The 22,321-nt window shown below is 36.8% G+C and overlaps 3 protein-coding genes across 3 annotated transcripts; 2 read left to right on the top strand and 1 right to left on the bottom strand.

The window, feature by feature from the left end:
* Positions 1-1,364: 1,364 nt before the first annotated feature.
* Positions 1,365-4,840, bottom strand: LOC104591294 (aquaporin NIP1-1-like). Its single transcript, XM_010250102.3, has 5 exons — positions 4,485-4,840; positions 4,142-4,366; positions 2,432-2,629; positions 1,823-1,884; positions 1,365-1,712 (listed from the first exon to the last, which is right to left on the bottom strand). The coding sequence occupies exons 1-5, from the start codon at positions 4,641-4,643 to the stop codon at positions 1,493-1,495; spliced, it is 864 nt and encodes a 287-aa protein (XP_010248404.1). The 5' UTR covers positions 4,644-4,840; the 3' UTR covers positions 1,365-1,492.
* An 8,529-nt stretch (positions 4,841-13,369) lies between these two features.
* LOC104591293 (uncharacterized) lies at positions 13,370-14,548 on the top strand. Its single transcript, XM_010250101.3, has one exon. It carries the CDS (start codon positions 13,563-13,565, stop codon positions 14,454-14,456), a length of 894 nt encoding a protein of 297 aa, XP_010248403.1. The 5' UTR covers positions 13,370-13,562; the 3' UTR covers positions 14,457-14,548.
* A 4,447-nt stretch (positions 14,549-18,995) lies between these two features.
* On the top strand, positions 18,996-20,202 carry LOC104591292 (small ribosomal subunit protein eS26y-like). Its single transcript, XM_010250100.3, has 5 exons — positions 18,996-19,185; positions 19,289-19,381; positions 19,482-19,566; positions 19,683-19,813; positions 19,923-20,202. The coding sequence occupies exons 1-5, from the start codon at positions 19,183-19,185 to the stop codon at positions 19,986-19,988; spliced, it is 378 nt and encodes a 125-aa protein (XP_010248402.1). The 5' UTR covers positions 18,996-19,182; the 3' UTR covers positions 19,989-20,202.
* The last annotated feature ends 2,119 nt before the right edge of the window (positions 20,203-22,321 follow it).

Genomic DNA, 22,321 nt, shown 5'->3' with positions numbered 1-22,321 from the left:
TACTACTATTGGATGGGACCGGATCTACTCCTCACACATGGCGCCTCACACCGACCTCATGGGCACATCCAACCGTGCATTGGAAACATCTCCCGTATTTATGTGCTATTATTTATGAGAAATGTTCTCAATGCATGGTGGGATATGCTTTTGAAGTTATTGTGAGGCGCCCTGTGTGAGGAGCAGATCCCAATTCGCGCGGCGAGTAAGATCTCGCAGCTCTCTCTCTCTCAGCAGTGATTTCAGATCCGAGATCTAATTTCAATCTCTCGATCCCCTCTCTGTTTTTATCAGAAAAAGCGGTCCACTTGAAAACTGGACCCAGAAGTCTGACTGTTTCCTGGGTCAAACAGTTAATCGTTGGGTTTTTCAAAACAATGAGGAATTGGATTCCAATTCCATCCAACCACATGACATGGACCATTTCGATTCTTATTCCAAATCCTTGTTCTCCATGCAATTAAATAAAGCTACCTACAACTTGGATTGGGTTGGGTCGGAAATTGTTAAAATTTCAATCGGCCAAAGTCATAATCCAAGCACGATGTAAATGAAATTCTTCATACTGGGCAAGCCGATCTGCAGATCTTGTCCCCGTTATGTAACCCCATGGAGCTGAAATGTTCCTTTTCAATGCCATTGTAGAAGGGATGGAAGTTCTGAGTTATATATTCTTCTCTTTCACATGAAAGTGAAAACTTTTGTTTTCCTTCTACTTCAAAACAAATTAAAAGGGGCGGAAAACAAAGTTTGCACTATAAAATGGATTAAGTTAAATAAGTGGGAAAATCTATGATACTAGAAAGACATGGTACCAATCAAAACACTGAATTTTGATGAATACCACTCGATTCTCTCTTTTATGATACTGGTTGATTTGCTGCAATTTTTTTTTTTTTTTTCGGGGGGGGGGGTTATGATTCAGTCCACTCCTAAGAAATCCTAGTTCCACCTAGGGGTGGACTGAAACCTGACCCGTGGATTGATGCCAAATTCACGGGCAGGATGTGATTTATAGGGGGGCTACTAGTAGACTAGGAGGGGGCTGCAAAAAAGATTTCTGAGGGGGAGTGCAGTCCAAAAATCCTTTTTTTTTTAATTTTTGGACTGCAATCCCCCTCAGAAATCTGAATTGCAGTCCTCTCCTAATCTACTAGTAGCCCCCCTATAAACCGCATCCTGCCCGTGTATTTGGCATCAATCCATGGTCAAGATTCAGTCCACCCCTAGAGTGGAGCTCTAGATGTATAGGGGTGGACTAACCTATAAAAACCCCAATTTTTTTTGGTATCATGTCTAATCCTATTTAGATTACGTCAATTTGAACAAAAAAAAAGGTAGCCCAGAAAAAAAATGAAAAGATATAGAACCATAAGAATATCAAATTGATCGGTTAAAGAGCTATATGGAATAGTCCGGCTCATCCGGTCTGATCCAGTGTCTGCCTAGGTTACATACTTGCAACAAAGGAAGTAACCCCTTCTGTTAATTTTTAATTAGAGGTAATTCGTCTAAAGCTCTTGAGGAAAGAACCACTCTTAGTGATCTCACGTAATGGTTTATTGGTGAACCGGATAATATTATAGGCCCAAGCACCTGACACCGCCCCACAAATGGGTCCGACCATATAAATCCATATCGCCTTGTACCGGTTTGTTACAATGGCCGGGCCCAAACTCCTAGCCGGGTTCATCGATGCCCCAGATACCGGCCTGTCCAATCAAAGCACAAACACCTTTCACCGTCATATTTCTAGAAAATGATAGTGATCATGTTAACCCATTCAGATCAAACCATCTTGTGAGTAAATAAAATAAGATACCCTGCAATGAGCACATTAAGTAAAATGGTAGCTCCCACGGCAAGTCCAGCAAGCTCTCCAACCTGAAACATCATAAGAGATCAAGAAGATAGAAAAATTAGTCCGGCCGGTTCAATTCAGGTTTGATCTAAACGAAACCAACTGAATCAATTATGTTGGTTCTGGTTTGTATGGTTTTGTCCGAATTAATAAAAGGATTGGGGCTGGTTCTTGCTGTTCTAAACTTTATTATATAGTTATTAATATATAAAGTTCTCTTGATTTTATTTTAATTTTATTATATTTTATGTTCAAAAGGGTCGATTTTACATAGATATTATATAAAATAATTTTGGCTAAAACACTTGTTTTATCAACATATAAACAATTTACTATTTTATTATCAATTTTTATTAAGATTATATTATAAAAATAAAATTATTATTATCATAAATAATTATAAATCTTAAATATAATCAGGTCAGACACGATTATCTCAATTAATAATTGAAACGGTTCTAAACCAGACCCGACCCATTGACAGCTCTAGCCTGGGCCCTGGGCCACGCAAGGTTTGAAGGTTTGAACAACTGAACAAGTGGAGAATGTGGATGAGAAGTAAGAACAGACCGCTCGGTTGTCAGTTGCGACGCCGGAGATAACAAACATGAGATAGAAAGAGATTAAGAACTCCATAACTAGTGACTGGAAGTTTGACCCCGTCGGCATGGTTCCGGCAAAGTGGACATGATCCCCGTCAAATAGTAACCGAAGGGTTCCACTTGCAAGCGTCGCACCGAGGACCTGTGCGGCTATATAGGCCGGCACCTACATCAACACTTACTTGTCAATTACCATTTGCCAAATAGAAAATGATACTAGCTAGGAAAGGCAAACGGAATGAGACAAAAAAAAGTTAGAAATAAAATATATTTTCATCCCTTTTAGCTTTTACGGCGTAAAGGTTGTTTTGTTTGTAATTTACATCAAAATAAAGATACCGGAAATGCACGATGCCTGAAAAATTATATATATATATATATATATATATATATAAATTGAGTATGGAACATGTTTGAATGCTGCTGATACTCTTTTTTTTAGTCTGGTACTTGAAAATAGGTTTGTTGGGATGAAATACCCATCCCCCCAACGCTCCCTCTGGAAAGAGTATAAATATAAACAAAATACAAGGTTTTACACTCTACATGTTTATATTTGTGCCCCTTCTAAACTGTCAAATTCTCAATATTTTTCATATCAATGATCATTGAAACTATACAATACCTCTTGTATTAGGCATGTATCATATTGATATTTTAAACCTTGGATATCAAAAATATTGTCAAAAGTAAATCAGTGTCTTTCCCTTTTTTTATTCTTTTGGTTTCATATGAAGGTAAACTCATACTAGGGGTGCAAGTTGGGCCAGATTAAGTCGGGTTGAGATCAGCCCTAACCTAACTCAAGTTGTTGAACCCCAACCCTAAAACGTCGGGTTGGATTCAGGTATTGGGCTTGTGTAAAAAAACATCTTTATCATGCTTCAGAAAAAAAAAAAGAAATGCCTTTAAATATAAAATTTTTGACATACAATACATGCCTACATGTATAGATAGATTAATATGCATATACAAAAATACTTGCACTAAAAAATACAGAAACATGCGCATATATACATTTATGGGTCGATATATAGTTTTATATGCTCATTTCCCTTCTAATTCTAAAGACTTTTTATCAACCCAAGGGTGGTTAATTAATATATTAGCTGGTTCACTCCAACATTAACGCAGAATCGATTTCTGCAACCACCAATTTGAGGGAAAAGGGGGGGCTTATTAGTGGTGCCTGGCACGTACCAAATACCTAAAGCACATTCAAAAGACCTATTATTTCAATTTTCAAAGTAGGGTTCTTAGGTTCTTAGGATTGTCTCTATGTCACAGTTTAAAGTTTAAACATACTTAAATTCTGAGGTATGTTTGTTCAACCACATTATCTTTCAATAAGTTCTCAAAAGTTTATCTTCCTCTTTTAAGAAGTGGTTGATCTCCTCAAGTGCTTACCCTTACTACCCTTAAAAGATCTTACATCTCCTCGATCGTGTGGTAGTCTTGATTAATCTTACACTCATGGGAACAATGCATGGATCGATCATATGCTTTGTACGAGAAGATGAGGCTTGCCTGTGGGTTGACCATGCAAATTTGCGCCATGTTCTAATTAGACGTGACAAATCCCATCAAAATCATGATTTACAACTGAACTAAGCTAATTATTATAAAGCTTATTAATGCCCATCTCCAACGGACTATTGCTTGTTTAATTAAACATTACCTGTTTCCATGGGAATCTCCGGCAGGTCGCAAAGGCGATGGTGACAGCGGGGTTGAAGTGAGCGCCTGAGATGTGGCCGACGGAGTAGACCATGACCATCACAACCAGTCCCCACGCTACGCAGATCCCAGGGAATGTCACCACTTTGTCTCTGCTAAAATTCACCACCACCGCCCCACACCCTGCAAATATCACAAAATATGTTGCAAACACCTCTGCAACCAACTGCACCCGTTTTGAATTAATAGTGACAAACATGGTTAATCAAATTTTAAGACCAGATCGATGCAGAGTTGAACTTGTAAAATGGAAATTCATATTAAGAAGAGAGAGAGAGAGAGACCTTCTGCAGGAAAGGTACAGATACACAAGAGCTTGAATCTTTGCTGGTTTTCTGATCATCCACCTTTTGAGGAATTACTTCATTGTCTTTGAAGTTCACTACAGCTTCTCCCTCCATGGAGTTTTCATAGGTTGTGTTAGTTCCAGAGATCTCATCCATCTATACTACTATCAGTTGTACTAACCCAGCAAAGATAAGAAACAGAAGATAAAGAAATGATCGATGATGGAGTCAGAGAATTAATGATCAATTGAATTCATGTATTTAACCCTGGGGAAAGTGGGCAGGAGCCAAGAAGATGGAGCTCAATTTATGGAGATCCAGAAGCCAAAACACAAAGGAGAACAAATGAGGAAGGGTGGGGTCACAAACTGACATCTCTTTTTTATATATATCTTCATTTGTTATTCTTCATCAAAATGTGATTTATTAGGACTTGAATGGAAATCGTTAAAAGATATGAATGTTGAGGAAGGAGAGAGCAATAACGAGAGCTCTCCTAAACGTTAGTAGTAGTAGGTAGCAACGGGTACCCGACTACCCACCATGATTAACAGGGTCTGGATCGGACCTTATCGTAAATGAGTCTGTCTAGGTTCATGAATTTAAGACCCTATAGGAATTGAATCCATTTCTGATCCAATCAGTAGGTACCCATCAAACATTTGGGATGAAGGAATAAAGTAAATTCACCTTTTCTTTTTTAATTCTGACTGTTTCCATGCAATGAAAGTCAAATTTTTTTGGCGGTTTATAACAGGATGTTGCCAATTTCCACCAACCCCATTTGTTCTGATCATTTGGTGGATCGGTTTGATAGAAAAGTACACAGAAAGTTGAAGGATAGTTTCAAGGAATTTCACAAATTCTGTTAAAAACTTTGCCTCCTCAACATTCTGTTTCCCTCTTATTTTCTCTCAAACCAAACATAGCCTTAGGGCCCATGATGTTGATGTAGAAAAACTACATAAAGCAGACCTCCTGCCTTCTCATTTGCCATGATAACCCATTTCATGGAAGGTGTGAAACTGTAGCAGAAAATGAGAATTTAATTGTAATTTGCAATTTTTCTCCTTAATTTCTATTTATGGATGTGTATTTAATTTTAGGCTCCTACCTTTTGAATCCTCAGATTGGAATCCACTTAATGAGCCATACCCCACCTTGCACTGGCAGTTTGCACCAATCTAATGGACATAAGGGTGCCTTATCAAGTGAAGGGCTCCATATTGAAGACTAACCAGGAATTTTACTTCTATTTTTTTTTCCTTCCTTCTGCTCTAGGATGCTAAACAAAATTAATTAGAAAATTTTCTAGACAGCTTAAGATGTTCGTGGGATGTCCTGGTCATTGAAAATTAATTCAAGAAAATTTCTAGACAGTGCCTATTTGGGGACAAAGCGCCAAATCATACTTGTCAGTCACGGATTACCTGTCGTTTGGGATGAAACCCATTGAGTTTTAGAATTGGAGGTGGCCTATCTCGATTGCAGTTCCGAAGTATATATGAATCTAATCTTACTAATAGTTTTTGTTTGCATTATTTGTGCACTAATCACCACCATTGATTTCCATCAAGATGTCCATCTCAATCATCTTTCACATCAGACAGTGAAGCCCCACCACTGATCACCACCACCATCCAACAACCCTCCTTCACAAGATTAACAGTTCATTCCCTTGATTTGGTTATCAGCTGATTCTCATTCTCATATGAGATTTCTCTCCTATATATGTTAATTTATTCAAGGGAAATGTCAAGCTATAAGACTGAAAATACAAATATATACAGTGTAGGTACAAAGTTTAAGCATCATATACAAGGTTTTGCACTGAATATAAATTGCAGTTGCAAATACAAATATGTATATAGAACATATTTGTATTTGCACTCTTTTGAAACAAATACCAGTCTCGATTTGGGAAGAGTGCAAATACAAATGTATTCGGTGCAAAATCTTGCATGTTGTATTTCTAAACCTTGTATTTATATTTTTCCCAAACTGAGCTTAAGAGAAAGTCTTACGATTTGTGTGTTTGTAGTGCAATTTCATTTACACTGATATAAAAGTATACGAGTGTAAATGGTTTCAGTGCAAATTTTGATTTATATTTGTTTCATGTTTTGCCTTATTTTGTTTGTTTGCAACTTTGCATGGTAGATAAAGTAAAATAAAACCTGAAGATAATGTAAAATCCAAAGCAAAAGTGGACCAATTTTTGCAATTTTTTCTCATTTAAACTTGTATGCATTTGTATTAGTGCTATCGTATTTATGATTCTAGTTTTCGTCAGTTGTTTTTCAGATATTATATATTTTCCATATCATAGTTGAACCAAACAAAAAGGGAATCCTCAGTTTTTGACTTTTTTCCTAAAAGAAAATTATTTCTTAAAAATTCCTTAAAATTGTCCCCCTCATGAAAAATCAAAAGAAACCTATTCCCCTATTGATTTTTGAAAAAACAATTTACTAAATATGGATTTTCATTTCTCAAAATGATTTGCCAAACCAATCGATGTGTAAGGTAAGGAAAATCAATAAACCATCTCTCTTACCAAACACAACTTAATTAATCTTAATATCAACATCTAATCATCTCTCTTACCAAACACAGCCTAATTAATCCAAATATCAACCTCTAATAATCTCTCTTACCAAACACAACTTAATTAATCCTAATATCAACCTCTAGTCTAGTGTGCGTGCATATCTATATCTATACTATCTATAAAAGAGTAAATTCTCTTTTTTTCTAAAATTTTTATTGAACATTTTCTACCCATCTTGTCAAAGCACACAGTGGACATAAAAGAGAGCATATATGTCCTTTACTCTCATTTAAGAAACTGCCCATTTATAACTGTTTAAAAACTATTCACTTATAAGTTATAACCATTCAGAAATTATCCATGAATTATAAATAATTTTGTCTTAAAAATACTTAAAATAATGCTACGTGCAAGTGCAATTACACATTTACTACTATAGACAAAAGTGTATATATTGTAGCCTTGTAGGTAAAACAAAAGCTATACTGACATTGTCTAACCACCGTGTCAACTTCAACACGGAACACGTGGCAACCAATCTTCACTCGATAAAGCCATCTAATAAGATACAGTTTGTTGCCAAGTGATATGCTGTGACAGGGACACGCCATGCTTACGACAGTTCTTCAACTTGAAACCTGACCCCACAATAAAATGCAGGAGATGGTAGGTCATAGAACAGAGACTGATGATAAGTGCATATCTAAGGTTGCGTTTGGACCGAGATGAGAATTTCTATATATGGGTCATAAAAGTCGTCTTATCTACCTATAAATTACAAAACCAAACACTTTCATAGACCAGAAGATTGATTCATTTGGTTGATGCTTGAGCCATCATCATCTAATCCGTAGACCGTTCAACATTATTGGCGCTTCATCCCATGATTCTTCTTTAAAATTTGGATACAATTCTGTATTTCAGCTAGTTGCCTAATTTATCAGAACCGGTCGGACTACTGAGCGGCTGGGCTGGTTCAATTTGATTCCAACCAAACCGTAGAATACTGGTATTATCTACTAAGCCAATTATATATCAGAACCAAGCAAATTTTACGTATACTAAAAGTAGGTTTTCTCCATATCAATAGGAATTGATTTTAGTAAAATCAGTCATCCCTCTACTTATCCTCTTCTTCTTCTTCTTCTTTACGCTCATTTTGGAAAGAGTATAAATATAAATATGTACAATACAAATACATACAAAATAACATAGTTTTTAAAAACGAACCGGTGATCGAACCGGTTTGGGGTCTAGTTATCGGTTTGAACGGTCTGACCATTCGACCCGAACGACCAGCCCGTTCTGACAAAAAAAATAAAAAAATTGGAAAACAGTCAAAATCATTCAAACGATTCGAATGGTTAACCGGCTGATTCAGCGGTTTGCTGACTAAAATCAACGATTTTGAGGAAAAAAACAGTTTTTGAGGAAAACGAAACCTATCAGGTAACTGGTTCCCGATTTTTCCGGTTCAACCATCCGATCCAGTCCAATTTTGAAAACAGTGCAAAATAATACAAAATACAAGGATTTACACTATACATATTTGTATTTATACTCCTTCCGAACAATGCTTTAAAATCAAATCAACGCATGAGAGCGCAAGTGAGAAGAATACCATCATAATGCAGATGAAATTGCACTACAAATAGATCAGACCTTAAAATTTGTTAAATACCCGGCCTTCGGCAAAGCTATTGTCACCACTTGATCTTTTAAAATCACAGACTCAATTTGAAAAAAATATAAATACAAATATGTATAATATAAATACATACAAAATACAAAATTTTGCATTCTACGTAATATTTATACTCCTTCCAAACTGAGCCAAAAAAACAAAAATGTAAACGTAGTCTGTTTGGTGCAAAAGCACAGGGATATGGACTACGTTTTACCTCTTGTCTTTTTGTGATCAAAGGCCCCTTCATATTCTGTTCATTCTGAACCCTCTAAACTAAATTTTATACAAAATTGACAATTACTTAAGTCTTGATCCAAAAATTGACATATACTACATGGGTCGACCAACAGGCTAAGCCATTTTTAAGATAAAACCAGTTCGGTTGGCGGGTGATCCTTGTACAAATCCTGTTTCCAAACCCATCTAAACCCCGAACTGAATTCGGATTTGTTTTTCACAGAGGGTGTTTCACACCAATCTCAAAGACTTTCAACTGTGCATTTAAGACATTTCCTGTACTTAATTTTATTATTCATGAAAAGATGTTCCCAATGCAAATGCAAGGCTGTGATGTACTGTGAGGTTGGTGTGATACCCGGGAGGAGCAAATCTGATTTCCCCCTACTACACCAGCCAACAAGTCAGTGATGCCAAACTTGACGACAAAATCAAACACATGCAACTGTCCCAAATAGCAAGCAAAGCTTATTGTCAAACATGGTACTCTTTTGTTGATGGAATGACTGAACCTTATCCACCCATTGTCTGCCTTGGACCATATCAATCGTTCAGTGGTTGTTGTTGGTTCACGGGATTATAGTGGCCTAGGAGTAGGTGTGTCGATTGACAAGTTTTAGGTTGGATGCCGTCTAAGTCAAAATCAATTTGAACAAATTGAAAAAACTAATAAGATATATTGAATTGGACAGGTCTAGATTTTATGGTTCAAAATATTTATTAGACTGGATTGGACCTGATCCATCCGTAGTGCATTTATATTGGATTGGGTCAGATTGAACCAATATCCGGTCCCTTGATAGAAGATAGGAACGCAGGTGTGGATGGACTATGTTTTGGTTGGAAAGAATAAATTAAAACAGTCCAGACATTGAATTGGACTGGTCCTGATCTAATCCATTTGCATTGAACTCATATTGTATTAGATAGAAATGGACCAATATCCGGTCCATTGACTGGATGTGTACTGTACATTGGCTTGGAGTCTAGGACTCTAGGGAGATAGAAGCCTATATAAGCGAAATTTATAGCAAGAAAAATTAAAAAAAAAAAGAGCTCTATGATACAGTCGGCTGGTACATATTGATCATCAAAATTAGGAGAGTCAATTGGACTGGATTTGGTCCAATCTGATCCAGTCCAATGTGAGTCCATTATAAATGGATCAGGTCCAATTCAATCCAATGAATGATTTGGACCAATTTGGATCGGTCCAATTCAATGTCTGGACCATTTATTCTGTTCGAATTCATTTTGATTTAGATAGGTTTCAACCCAAATCCAGTCCATTAACACATATATTCTTATCTTATATCAACGAACCAGATATTGGCTTAATCCAAGCCAATCCAATATAAATTTGTTACAAATGAACCAAATCCAATCCAATCTAATAAATATTTTAAACCGGATTGATCCAATCCTATATGTCTTATTGGTCCGTTCAATCCGTCCAAATTGATTTTAGACTGGACGGGTCCAATCTAAAACCAGTACATTGATACCCTTAATCAAAAGTAATTAGCAACTTTAAACAATGGCGTCAAAGACCCTTTAATAAAGTTTAAACTATCTTTTAGAGAATTACTGACATAGGAGTTCACAGTTAGAGAATGTGTATCAAGATCTTGGTAAAACGTTTCCTCTAACCGGAACACTCATGCCTTTAGACAAGTTGAAGATATCATCCACCCTATCCTGATAGGACCAAAAAAACATCTTGACCACAACTGGAGCAGGTATCAATGGCAATTTTCGAATCAGAGACCACAATTATTATATTCTCCCACCCCTCTTCTACAGCGAATTACACCCAGCTCTTCTTCCGGGGAAGAGGTATACATCGGGCCGTGTCGCCCGTGGTTCGGCAAGAATTTGGACCGGCCCAGCACGACCATGGGCCGGCATAGCACGGCATGACCAAGCGGGCTGTGCCTATTTATACATGTTTTATATATAGTTATATAAATTATAATTATATAATTTATACACAAAATTATATATAAAATTAAAATTTTAAGTTTTTTGTCATTTTTTTAAATAAATAGCTTTGCCCCAAAATTTTCACCGAATAGGGTGACACGGCCCATGACGGCCCATGGGCCAACATAGCACATCCCGCTCTTTGTACGAACCACCTACGGACCATAGCGTATCAGCCTGGCACGGCCCACTTTACACCTCTATTCCAGGGGATCTTAAGATGCAGCTACAATAAAAGAATTTTCATTAGCCAAAATACAAAAACCAAAAAAACCTATACTTTTCTGTTCTCTCATCAGTTTAGAAATCAACATCTTGAGAATTATTAGCATTAATCACAACCTCAAGAAATTAAAACTGAAAACCTTATTTATTTTCCTAATTAATAACAGCTTTTAAGGGGACGGGTTCAAATTAGCAAAAAAAAGGTTATCACTTCTCGCATGCCAAATAAAATACCAAGCTACAGAAAATTAAACCAACTCAAAATTTCAGAAAGGTGAGACTTCACTCAACAGCAGGTCAGAGAACAGAAAATCAATAAACTGATCAGTCAAGGAAGTAAATTGCAAAGCCGTCCTAAACACACTAGACCAATCAAACACTAGCAAACAAAAGTTAGGATCTCCTCAACAAAAACCCATTCCAACATGATATGCGTCTTCTCAAACTAGCCATGCCATGGAAAGCCTGCAGTTCCGTAGAATTGATCCTACACTTGTTTTGGAGTGATGCTGACTGATCATCTCAACTAAAGAATCATTGGGACATGGAGTTGAAGTTCATCTTCTTCACAATATGGATTTATTATATATACTTAATTAGAAGAAAGTAACTTGGAGTTGATGTTTTTGGATTGCAAATAACTTAAATAACTTCAAGTTAAATAATTTTTAGTTTCATGTAACAATTGGAAATATTTTCATGTGTGTGATCTTAAAGTAGTGACAATCTCTGAGGGGCAAATTTGCATTAGTATGACTGAAAATTGGGCTGACTTGGATTGAACATTCTTTAAAGTTTGGATGGGTCAGGCTTAAAAGACCGGAATTAATGCAATTCTCAGAAAACTGGACCTGTTGAACCATGACCCGGGCCTTGGCCAGTTCAGTCATACCCCCCATTATTAGAATGAGTTAAAAAACCAGCCAGCCGTCCAACAAAAAGATTGGTGAGCTGATCCCAGTTTTAGAAACCAATTCATTTTCTGATTTTTTTTAACTGTACACAAATTCAAACTTTCAAAGACTATAACTTTGCACTTAGTCGTCTAAGTAGGGTGATCTTTTTTTTTTTTTTTTTTTGAGCAATTTGTTGAGACCTATGTGTTTCCAAGTGCCAAAGGTGCCTTGCTTCACTATTTTTTCCTAAAAAAAGTTCCTTTTCTAGTCTCAAATCTTATTTTTTAATGTATAAATTGAAACTAAAATAAAAATTTAAATTATAGTAGAATATAACTATATATTTTGAATATGTATATTATTATTATTATTATTATTATTATTGCAATGTAAATTACTAAATTATTCAAATTGAGTTTCCAGGCTGCACCTCTATGCATTAGTGGTATGGACACAGATGATGATGATAAATAAGTAATCTGAAAATACTGGTAGACAAACACAAATTTGCCATAACATCAACATGGAGGCAGCAGTCAAAGAAGATTTACTGAAATTTATACACAAAATTTCTACCAAAAAAAACTCATACAGTATTTATTTATTTATTAAAGGGTGAGAAATAGAATTAAGGGGTGCTGATTAAAGAAATAAAATCGGATAATAAATGTGAAAAATTATTCAAATTGAATAATGAGATTTCTACATGGTGTTTGGAAGTATGGGCATTTTTTGGGACCGATTTTCAAGAAAAAATGTCAATGATTTTAAGACCCGTTTTTCACAAAAAAACGCTTCTGCCATGTAGGTAGTGAGCACTATGCTGTTTGGTAAGATGATTTTTATCACCGTTTTTCATGTATGTGCTGATAGGTAAGCACCACATAGGATACACATCAGTCAACCATTGGGGGAAATGGTTCACCGATTTCATGATTCGGTGGGGTCTCGATTTTCAAGACATGTCTTATTTTTTAATAATCGGTTGAACTAAACAATGAGATACATGGGCGTTTGTTGAAACACCTATGTAAATCCGATGTGGCACCACTTTTTTGAAAAATGGCCACGGTTCCAAACATCCCCTAGTTGGAGAAAACAACGTTTACAAATGTTTTCTTATTTATCCAGCTAATTTTCTTCTGAATATTCAAATTTTTGTATGGTTGCAACGGTCGGGTTCCATTCTTATTTCTGCTCCATTTCTATTTGAAGAAAATCCAAAAACGACCAAAAAGGGTTTTAGTTAGCTTCGGTTCCGAGCCAGATCTCAGTACCGTTGCACCGAACCAAAAATTCAAACTCCCAAGCGACTATTGACCGCTCAAATATCCTCCCAGCCGATCGTCACCGTCCGAACTGATACCCTCTCCCAGCCTCTCTCTTCAACTACCTTTCTCTCTCTCTTTCCCCCTAACTCCCCCAACTATTTTCCTTCTCTCTCTCTGTCGAACTCGGAACACTGCAGAAGAAAATCCCTCCGCCAGAGAGCGAAAATGGTGTCCAAAGTCATCAAGAAAACTCCGACCAAAACCATTAAAGATTGCCGCAGCCGTCGCCGGAAGAAGTCACCGTTGAAGAGCGTCGCGAAGGCCTCGTCGATCGTCCTCTCCTCGATCAACAACTCGTTCTTCACATGCCAGCGTCGTCTCATCAAGCTCTTCACTAAGCTCGCTCGTATCAGCACCCCAAATCGTCGCAAACAAGGGTTTCATCTGCTTAAGAAGTTTCCCCAAGAAGACGAACAACAACCAGAGAATGAAATGGGTCTGGTCCGTCGGGTTCTCACATTCGGAAAATACCTTCCTCCATTGCCATGGCCCGAGAAAAAGACCATTTTTCTGGACCTGGATGAGACTTTGATTCATTCCAACCCGGACCCACCGCCGGAGAAGTACGATTTCATTGTGCGGCCGTCGATCGGAGGGGAGACGATGAATTTCTACGTGTTGAAGCGTCCGGGCGTCGATGAGCTGTTGGAAGCCATCGGAGGGAAGTTCGAGATCGTCGTGTTCACGGCAGGATTGAAGGAATACGCGTCTCTGGTTCTTGATAAGATTGACCCGAAGGGGCTAATCTCTCATCGGCTCTACAGAGATTCGTGCAAGGAAATGGATGGGAAGTTCGTGAAGGACTTGTCTGAAGTGGGGAGAGATCTGAAGAGGGTAGTGATTGTAGATGACAATCCGAATGCATACGTTTTCCAGCCTGAGAACGCACTTCCTGTGCGTCCGTTTATCGATGATCTTCAGGATCAGGAGCTTCGAAGAGTGATCAAGTTTTTCGAAGTTGCCGATGGGTTCGAAGATATGAGGGATGCGGTCAAGAATTTTCTCTCCGCTGGAGATGAGAATGCCGATTTGTTATCTTCTTCTACATTTCTTAATTGATTTCTCTTATTTTTTTTACTGTGAAAAAATGTAATTCTATGAACAGCAGCGTTCATTCATTTACCAGAGAAAAATTAAGAAAAAAAACAAAAGATATTTTTTATCTCTCTGTGTCTCTCTCATGCATAGATATATGGATAGAGGAAAGCGGTACACTAGAGAAGATGAAGTGCTGAAGGAGCCAACAAGGAAGTGGGAGAGGTTCCGTTTGGTTGGAAAGGAGAAATCAGCGAACAAGTGAGTTTGTTTCGGACATACGGTCTCGAATCTGGGCTTTACATTCCGGAAAGGCCCACCAAAGCTAGAAGGACACAACTTTGATACAAAGTGGCCCATTCTTTCTTCTTTACTGGACCCAAGTGTACTGTGAATATGATAAAAGTGTAATTCCTTGGCGCTCCAAGCCTTTAAAAAATCTCCATATGTTCAAAGTTCAAACCTAAAGTGAAACAGAACTTTCAGGTTATTTCTCTGCCAGCCCTTCGCTTTCACATTGAAGTTAGTTTGATTTAGGTGGGGTTCAACAATATGGTTGGTTTTGTTTTTGAAAATAAAATCAACTATAACACATAAAGCAAAATTATATTGTTTTTGCTTTTATCACAAACAAATAACTAGTAAAAGCACTATCTAGAACCGCCCTCGACGGGTTGATGCCAATATGGGCAAGATTAGCTAGTCTATCATGAGATTCTAGGGGTGTTTATAGGACTTTTTTTTTTTTCTAAACTAAATTGGTAACATCCTGAACCGAAACCAATTTCTTTTGAAGGGCTACACAACGGAGTATAGCCCATCCCCCAACCTAGGTGCGGGCGGGATTCGATCCCATGTCTTCGCTACGATCAACATGAGACCTTACCAACCAGTTGATTGGTACCTTGTATTTATAATATATATTATATGAGACGGCTACGGTTAAAAACTACTGACATGTCAAGATCCAAATTTAAATTATATATATAACCAATGGATAATTGAAACACAACTTGGGTTTTGTTTTATGCTTTTCCACCAAGCTTTCTACATGAATAATTGAAACCTTAGGAACTTTTGCTTTCCATATGAGATTCCAATTAGTTATGGAACTTGACGATGAAGGCCTTAAGTTATAATAATAAACAATAACTTGTAACTAGATTTAACACAGTAAATAGCTTTTTTTAGAGTTTCCAAAGAGTCATGTCATCAGCAAGGTGATGGAAGGTTGGGAGCTAGATGATGTGGTTCACAGTTTCAGGCTTGATCAATTATCTGAGGGTTAGGTATTCCAACTTCACTGTCTTAATAGATCATTGTCCTAAATTCCTATAGGGGCTAATTTTGGAATGATTCATCCAACTTTGGGATCCCATCTCTTAAAGATGGAATCCAAAGATCCAACAGATGAATGTCCTGGCCATCCCTGTTTTTTGGTAATCAATCCTGGCCATCTTAAGTTACCAAAAAAAGGGCACCTTACAGTTTATCATGTCCACTACCTTCCTCCATGAAGCAGAGTAAACTGCCTTTTTTTTTATAAATTGAAAAGTGCAAAGTATCAACCAGCTGATTGGTAAGGTTTCCTGCTTGTCGTAGCAGAGACTTGGGATCGAATCCCGCCTGCATCTGAATTGAGGGATGGACTGCCCTTCAAAAGATATAAAAAATAGAAATGTGAGTTTTTCTTAGTGTGTTTTTCTTTAGATTTTGGTCTACATATTTTCCCCAAGCTATTTGTAAAGAGAACTCCTGGAATTTGACCTTTTCCACTATTTTCTTTTTTCTGGATCCATCCCATTCAAGATAGAGTTTTCTTTGGAAGAATGTTAGAAGCCATAACGTATCATGTATGTGGGCAAATCTTGCAAGGCAGCCTTTGACCAAAGTGGTTTTATAAGCTAGAGAAAGAATTTAGATTTCCAATTGACAAATTTTGATTGTAATTTTTTAATTATTTCTTGATGGTGAGAATTGTTCTACCTTTGAAGTAGAGCTTTGCCCCTAGATATCTTTCCTTTATATTCATTTACTTCCTATTTAGAAGTTGTAGTAGCATCTTTCTCTACCTTCTATGCGCCTCTTTATTGAACTGAGCACCTAACTTGGCCATCTTTATTCTCTCTTAACAATTCTGCAAATAGGTCAACCTTGCACATGATTAGATAGTCATCAACAAAGAGAAGATGAGTGTGATAGGAGCACCTCTTCTACATAGCTTATCTCTATTGATCTCCATAGAGTTTAACAGGCTCAATAAAGCATGTATATTCACCATAAAAAGGGTAAGGGGACAGAGGGTCTCCTAATTTCAAGAGGATATTGGTAATAAGGTATCAGCATGACCCATCCTTTACCCTTCTCTTTCTTCATCTTATTTACTATTATATCCTAATTTGGATATATTAGTTTCTCCAGCTTAAATTGCATCCTCAAACCAAACCATGAATTTCGGAATTATTTTGTAATAAAACATTGTAAACACTTATAGGCCTGTATTGAGAAATTTGTTTTGGGTTCTACTAGGTTGGTAGAGTTTAATCCAAGGGGAATTTTATTATTTCTAAAAAAGATCACTAGTTTGGAGACCATCCTCCTTCATAATGGATAAGAATTTTTTATAAAACCATGTAGATCAGGGGAAGAGTGAGATCTCATAGATTTTGTTAACATTTCAATTTCTTCATCTAAGGGGGCATAGCAACTTCATTAGCTTCATCTTCTGTTAATTTATGTTGAATCAGCCACAAAACGACCTCTAAATCATTTTCACGTTGGTCTCCACCCTTCTTTAGGAATTCTAAAGCATTACTTCTCTTATTAAAATTTATAATTTTGGTCGAAACATTTTGTGTTTCTATCTTCTTCTCTTAACCATATTTCTCTGAATTTTAATATCCACAACTACTATTATTCTCTCAATAACCAACCATTTTTCATACTCCCCTTTCAACTATATTGAATTACTACAATTGCTTGACGATATGATATAAAATCCTCCAAAGCTTTTAATTTTCTTAGATGATCTTCAATTCATATTTTCATGACAAGCAAAATTTGACCAATGATTCTCTCTCTCTCTCTCTCTTTTACATCAAAGCATTTTTCATTAATTTTGCTCCAAAATCAGGATAATCCATCCCCCAAAACCCATAATCAGGATAATCCAGATGCAACTAGAATTCGATCTCAAGTGTCCATTACAATCAGTTGCAAAAGACCTTTCTATATTATGATAATTAAAAATTAGAGGGGATGGAACCGAGTATTTAATCGATTAAGATTACAAATCATCAAGTCATCTTGAGTAAAGCATGAGCTACATTATTACCCGTACGATAAACAAAGGAGATTGAATAGTGATTAAAGGAATGCAAAAGTCTCCTACAATCAACAATCACATGGTGAAGCCTCCAAGGAATTAATAGATTTTGGTTCAACAGAAGAAAACAATCTATTTCCAAATTCTGGGAATTTGCATCTTTTGTCCCCTTAATGCAGAAAATTTTCTATACCAGACCAATAGCAATATACCACATCAGCTTCTTTTTTAAACGATGTGGCCGATTATTATTGGTACCATGGGAAAATCGCCGATTGGCACCTTGCTACTGATATCTTAATTCGATTGCCGAATTTGTAAATGAATCAAGTTCAAATATGTGCTTTACGTATTCATGGAATATTATTTTTTTAGAAATACGAGGAGCTATACAAGTAGTCAGGGCATAATTGGGATCCAACACCACTCAAACAATACACAAAAGAGCACTAAGGAGAGAAAATAAAATAAATACACAATCTAAATATATAAGTGGGGTAAATATATCATTAGGGGTGAGCAAAAAAAACCAAAAAATTGAACCGATCGAAAGAATTGACTGAAATTGAACCAAAAAATTGGTTAACCAAACCGATCAATTTAGTTTCAATTCGGTGTTTTTAAAAAAAATCAAAGGTATTAATTCGGTTTCGATTAACCAATATAGAAAACCAGCAGTTAACCGAACTGACCGGTATACATATATTTCTATATATTTATGTATATTATATATTATATACTTTTTATATATTATAAATTAATAAATATGAATTATATATAAATATATATTTTTAATATATGATATATTATTTATTATTTAAAATATAATATTTTATATATATATATAACTTTTTATTATAGATTTATATATAGTTTTATAATGTATATTATAAAAATTATGAAACTGAAAAATCGACGAACTGAACTGATAAACCGATTGGCTTCAATTCAGGTTCGGTTACCGGTTTTTCAAAACCAATAGTACCGGTTCGATAAAAAAAGCCCACACCCCTACACATCATACAAGGGCGGGATTGGATTGGGCAGAACTTAATTCGGGCCTCGGGCTATCTAAAACCAGATCGTCAGGTTGAGGTCCAGCCCAGAGCTCAAAAAAATCTACGACCAATCCATACCAAAGGCTCGGGTTGCGAATTGCGATGGGTTAAGATCGGATTGGGCCCGTCTAAACCCGAATGGTCAACCAGATAAATGATCACACCACCGACGGTTCAATCTGGTCGTGAGGGTATTCTGATAATTTTGAGCTTCCCAATTTTCCACCGCAAAACCCTAACCTGATAAGACCCCGTTCTCTCCCTCGTTCGCTTCATCTCCCCTCCTCTTCTTAGACCAGCCGAAGTCTGCGACCAGAGTCACAGACAGCAGAGGATCCACTCTTCCTTCTGGTCACATCGGAAAAAAATGGTATCTTCAGACTTCTCTTCGCTACGATCTCTGGTTTCATTATGTTCTTACTTCTTTTTCTTCACCTCCCAATTTTCTTCTAATCTAATACCATCTTTTACAGACGTTCAAGAGGAGAAACGGAGGACGAAACAAGCATGGCAGAGGCCATGTCAGGTTCATTCGCTGCTCTAACTGCGGCAAATGCTGCCCTAAGGTTCTTCCTCTCTCTTCTTCTTCTTTGGTTTTTGTTATTTGTGGGTTTTCTTTGCTTCTGAAACTTTCTTTTCATTATTTTTTAAATAAATTAATATTAGGACAAGGCAATCAAGCGATTCCTTGTGAGGAACATCGTCGAACAGGCAGCAGTCCGTGATGTCCAGGAAGCTAGCGTTTACGAGAGTAATTAGTCTTCTTATCGGATCCCCCGTTTTTATTTGTTGTTTATTTTTGTTGAATCAGTTTTTATCTTCTCTTCTTCCTTTCTGTTGATTTCTGTTCTCAATGTATTGAAATAGGCTACACACTCCCAAAGCTATACGCGAAGATGCAATACTGCGTTTCGTGTGCGATCCACTCTCACGTAGTTCGTGTGAGGTCCCGTACCGATCGCCGCAACCGTGAGCCTCCACAGCGCTTCAGGCGCAGGGTACGCTCTGGCATTCATTATATGACTTTGATTTATAATGAACTGGTGTTTTTTTTTTTTTTTTAAGATTTTTGTTCATTTTTGTTTGTGTTTGTTTTGATGTGTTCAGGAGGATTTGGGTAAGCCAGGACAAGCTCCACGCCCAGCTGCCGCTGCTGTTCCGGCCCGTACGTGAGGGTTTATTTACTTGGATTACTAGTCTTTATAGTTATGTACTCGGTTGAGGGTTAATTTTGTTCTTCTGGATTTATTTCACAATTCTGTTTCCGTACTTGACTATGGCACACATTGAGCAATTGAACACTATTGCCGAGGGAAATTTAGGTGTTTACTTATTATGAAAGGCTATTCCATTTTGCTGGTTTTGTTATAATTATTTTTTATTTAAATCTCTGCCGTTATAGTTTCATTGTTTTTCCTTTTAGTTTTTTGATCTTTGTACCAATGGTTTGTGGTGTTGGTGGTTTTAGTGGTGGATAAGACTGTAGTTGTAGCTGTTTATTTTTCGTTTCTTTTAAGTCACTAATTGCTTGTTTATTGTGAAATTCCTTTCCCTTTAGGTTTATCTTGGTCACTTGAAATGGACTATAATTTTGGTCGGCAGTATCTTTGGTATAGGGGAAAATACCCATCAATTCATTCCCATGGTCTGATCAATAAACTAATTTGAGGGTAGATAGCTGTGAGTTGGGGAGTTTTGATATTTTGGGGTTCCTTAACTAATTGAACATGGAATTAAACCATGTGAAAATAACCCAACATGCCAAAGAAGTTGCAGAAGTTGAAATATGAATTATGAACCATAAATGTGTACATTATGCAGCCATCAAAGAAACGTGTACCATGTACTAAGAAAATTTCTATGGTCTGAAGTTATATTCACAACGTAGTGGTTGTCCACCACCCAATGGTAAGCCTCCTTGCACACCTGTCTCTACATTCTCCTTGTCAGGTCCAAGTAATAAGAGAGCATTTGTTTTTTTTTTTTATCAAAAAAATAAGAGAGCATGTTTTGGTTAAGGCTGCAACTTGTGCCGGGTTGGCCTGAGCCCAACCCAAAAAGTTGGGTCGGGTTGATGTTTGGGTTAGGGTTCAGGTTGAAATTCATAAACCCGATTTTACTTCGGGTTGGGTTAGGGTTGACCCCTTAGCCAACCAGAACCCGACTCTATAGTACATGTCATATATAAATATATGTTATATGTAATATATAACATACATTGATTTGTTTAGATGCATGATATTTGTATAGCCCCCACCACATGGTATCGTGTATTTCTTTTAAGATAATCGCTTCACTTAATCCTAATCAGAAAGACTAAAACCTTAATAACATTATTTTATGTTTTTTGAAAATTTTATTCTTCGTCTCGTCTGTTGTTTGCCACCCAAGAAAGATCTATCGTAAGTCATAACTCATAATAAACTATAGTCATTTCTAACACTTGTTTTTCTGAATTTTGTACTAAAAGAACAAAAAAATAACGTCAACAAACAAATACTAATGAAACATAGGATCAATCTATGTAGTAAAAGTTGAGTTAAGATCTAAAATCGAGAAATTCTAATAGGTTTTAAAGGATGGGAAGAAGGTTGGGTTGGGCCTAACCTGAGCCCAACCCAACTTGAAATTGACTTTGGGTTGGGTTAGGGTTAGGGTTTGTTGGGGTTTAGAACTTAGGGTTGGCCTCAACCCGACCTAACCGGGCCTGACTTGCAGCCCTAGTTTTGGTCATGTAGAGGAGTTATGGATTATCCAATTTGGTTATACAAGGTCATTTCTTTCTGGATCTTGCATGCACTCTGGCTACTTGACTAACATCATTGTTAGTTATAGTTGGATGTTCATGGGTTGTGACAATTCAGTCATACATTGATATTATAATAAATATATTAGGAAGGTACATGTTCTCTATAATGCAAAACAAAGATAACCTACTATTCTTAAACTTCTGTTCGAGGTTGCAATCCTTTTGTGTTGCCTTGGGAAAATCCTCTCCCTATCAGAATCAAGCAGGGTGGCCCTACGAGCTGCATTGGTGAATGGACATGAAATCTTTAGTATCATGTACAATTTGTGTGAATTGTTCAACTTTAAATGGACAAGGGTTCTCAGGGGGAAAAGTTTCTGCTAGTTTAATGTCCATTTTCTGAACATGTATCCTTTAGATGAACCAACTAGTTATATATGTGTGTGGTTTACTCTGGTCAGGAACTGTCTTTGAAGTCGAACTTCACAATATGTATCCTTAGTCCGTAGTACATAGTTGCATGTTCAAGTTTCAAGGGGGCTGATATTCTTTTTCTTGGCTGTTTATGCTATATCGCAATCCTAGAAAGAATTTCATGAAAAAAGCTAGGATGGATTAGGTCAAGTGCTTGTCTGATTGGTTATCTTGCAGTGATGGCCAAAGAGTACTCAAAACTTATAATTTCTAAACAAACTTAAGCTAGACATTCCCTGGTTTGCAGATCTGTCTTTGATTGCTGGCTGCCATATTAGCCCAG

Source organism: Nelumbo nucifera, chromosome 6 (genome assembly GCF_055504915.1).
Source record: "Nelumbo nucifera cultivar China Antique chromosome 6, China Antique-T2T, whole genome shotgun sequence".
Taxonomy (NCBI): Eukaryota; Viridiplantae; Streptophyta; class Magnoliopsida; order Proteales; family Nelumbonaceae; genus Nelumbo; species Nelumbo nucifera.
The sequence above is the reverse complement of the archived record's forward strand: the minus strand, read 5'-3'. Positions and strand labels throughout refer to the sequence as shown.

Bases quoted from the DNA above. Each gene is read 5' to 3' on its own strand.
- LOC104591293 (XM_010250101.3), top strand. From the start codon at position 13,563: ATGGTGTCCAAAGTCATCAAGAAAACTCCGACCAAAACCATTAAAGAT.
- LOC104591292 (XM_010250100.3), top strand. The intron at 19,382-19,481 runs GTTCTTCCTCTC...AATTAATATTAG, and splicing joins GCGGCAAATGCTGCCCTAAG to GACAAGGCAATCAAGCGATT. The intron at 19,567-19,682 runs GTAATTAGTCTT...GTATTGAAATAG, and splicing joins GGAAGCTAGCGTTTACGAGA to GCTACACACTCCCAAAGCTA.
- LOC104591294 (XM_010250102.3), bottom strand. From the start codon at position 4,643: ATGGATGAGATCTCTGGAACTAACACAACCTATGAAAACTCCATGGAG. The intron at 4,367-4,484 runs GTCTCTCTCTCT...AAACGGGTGCAG, and splicing joins CTGTACCTTTCCTGCAGAAG to TTGGTTGCAGAGGTGTTTGC. The intron at 1,885-2,431 runs GTCTGTTCTTAC...ATGATGTTTCAG, and splicing joins TCGCAACTGACAACCGAGCG to GTTGGAGAGCTTGCTGGACT.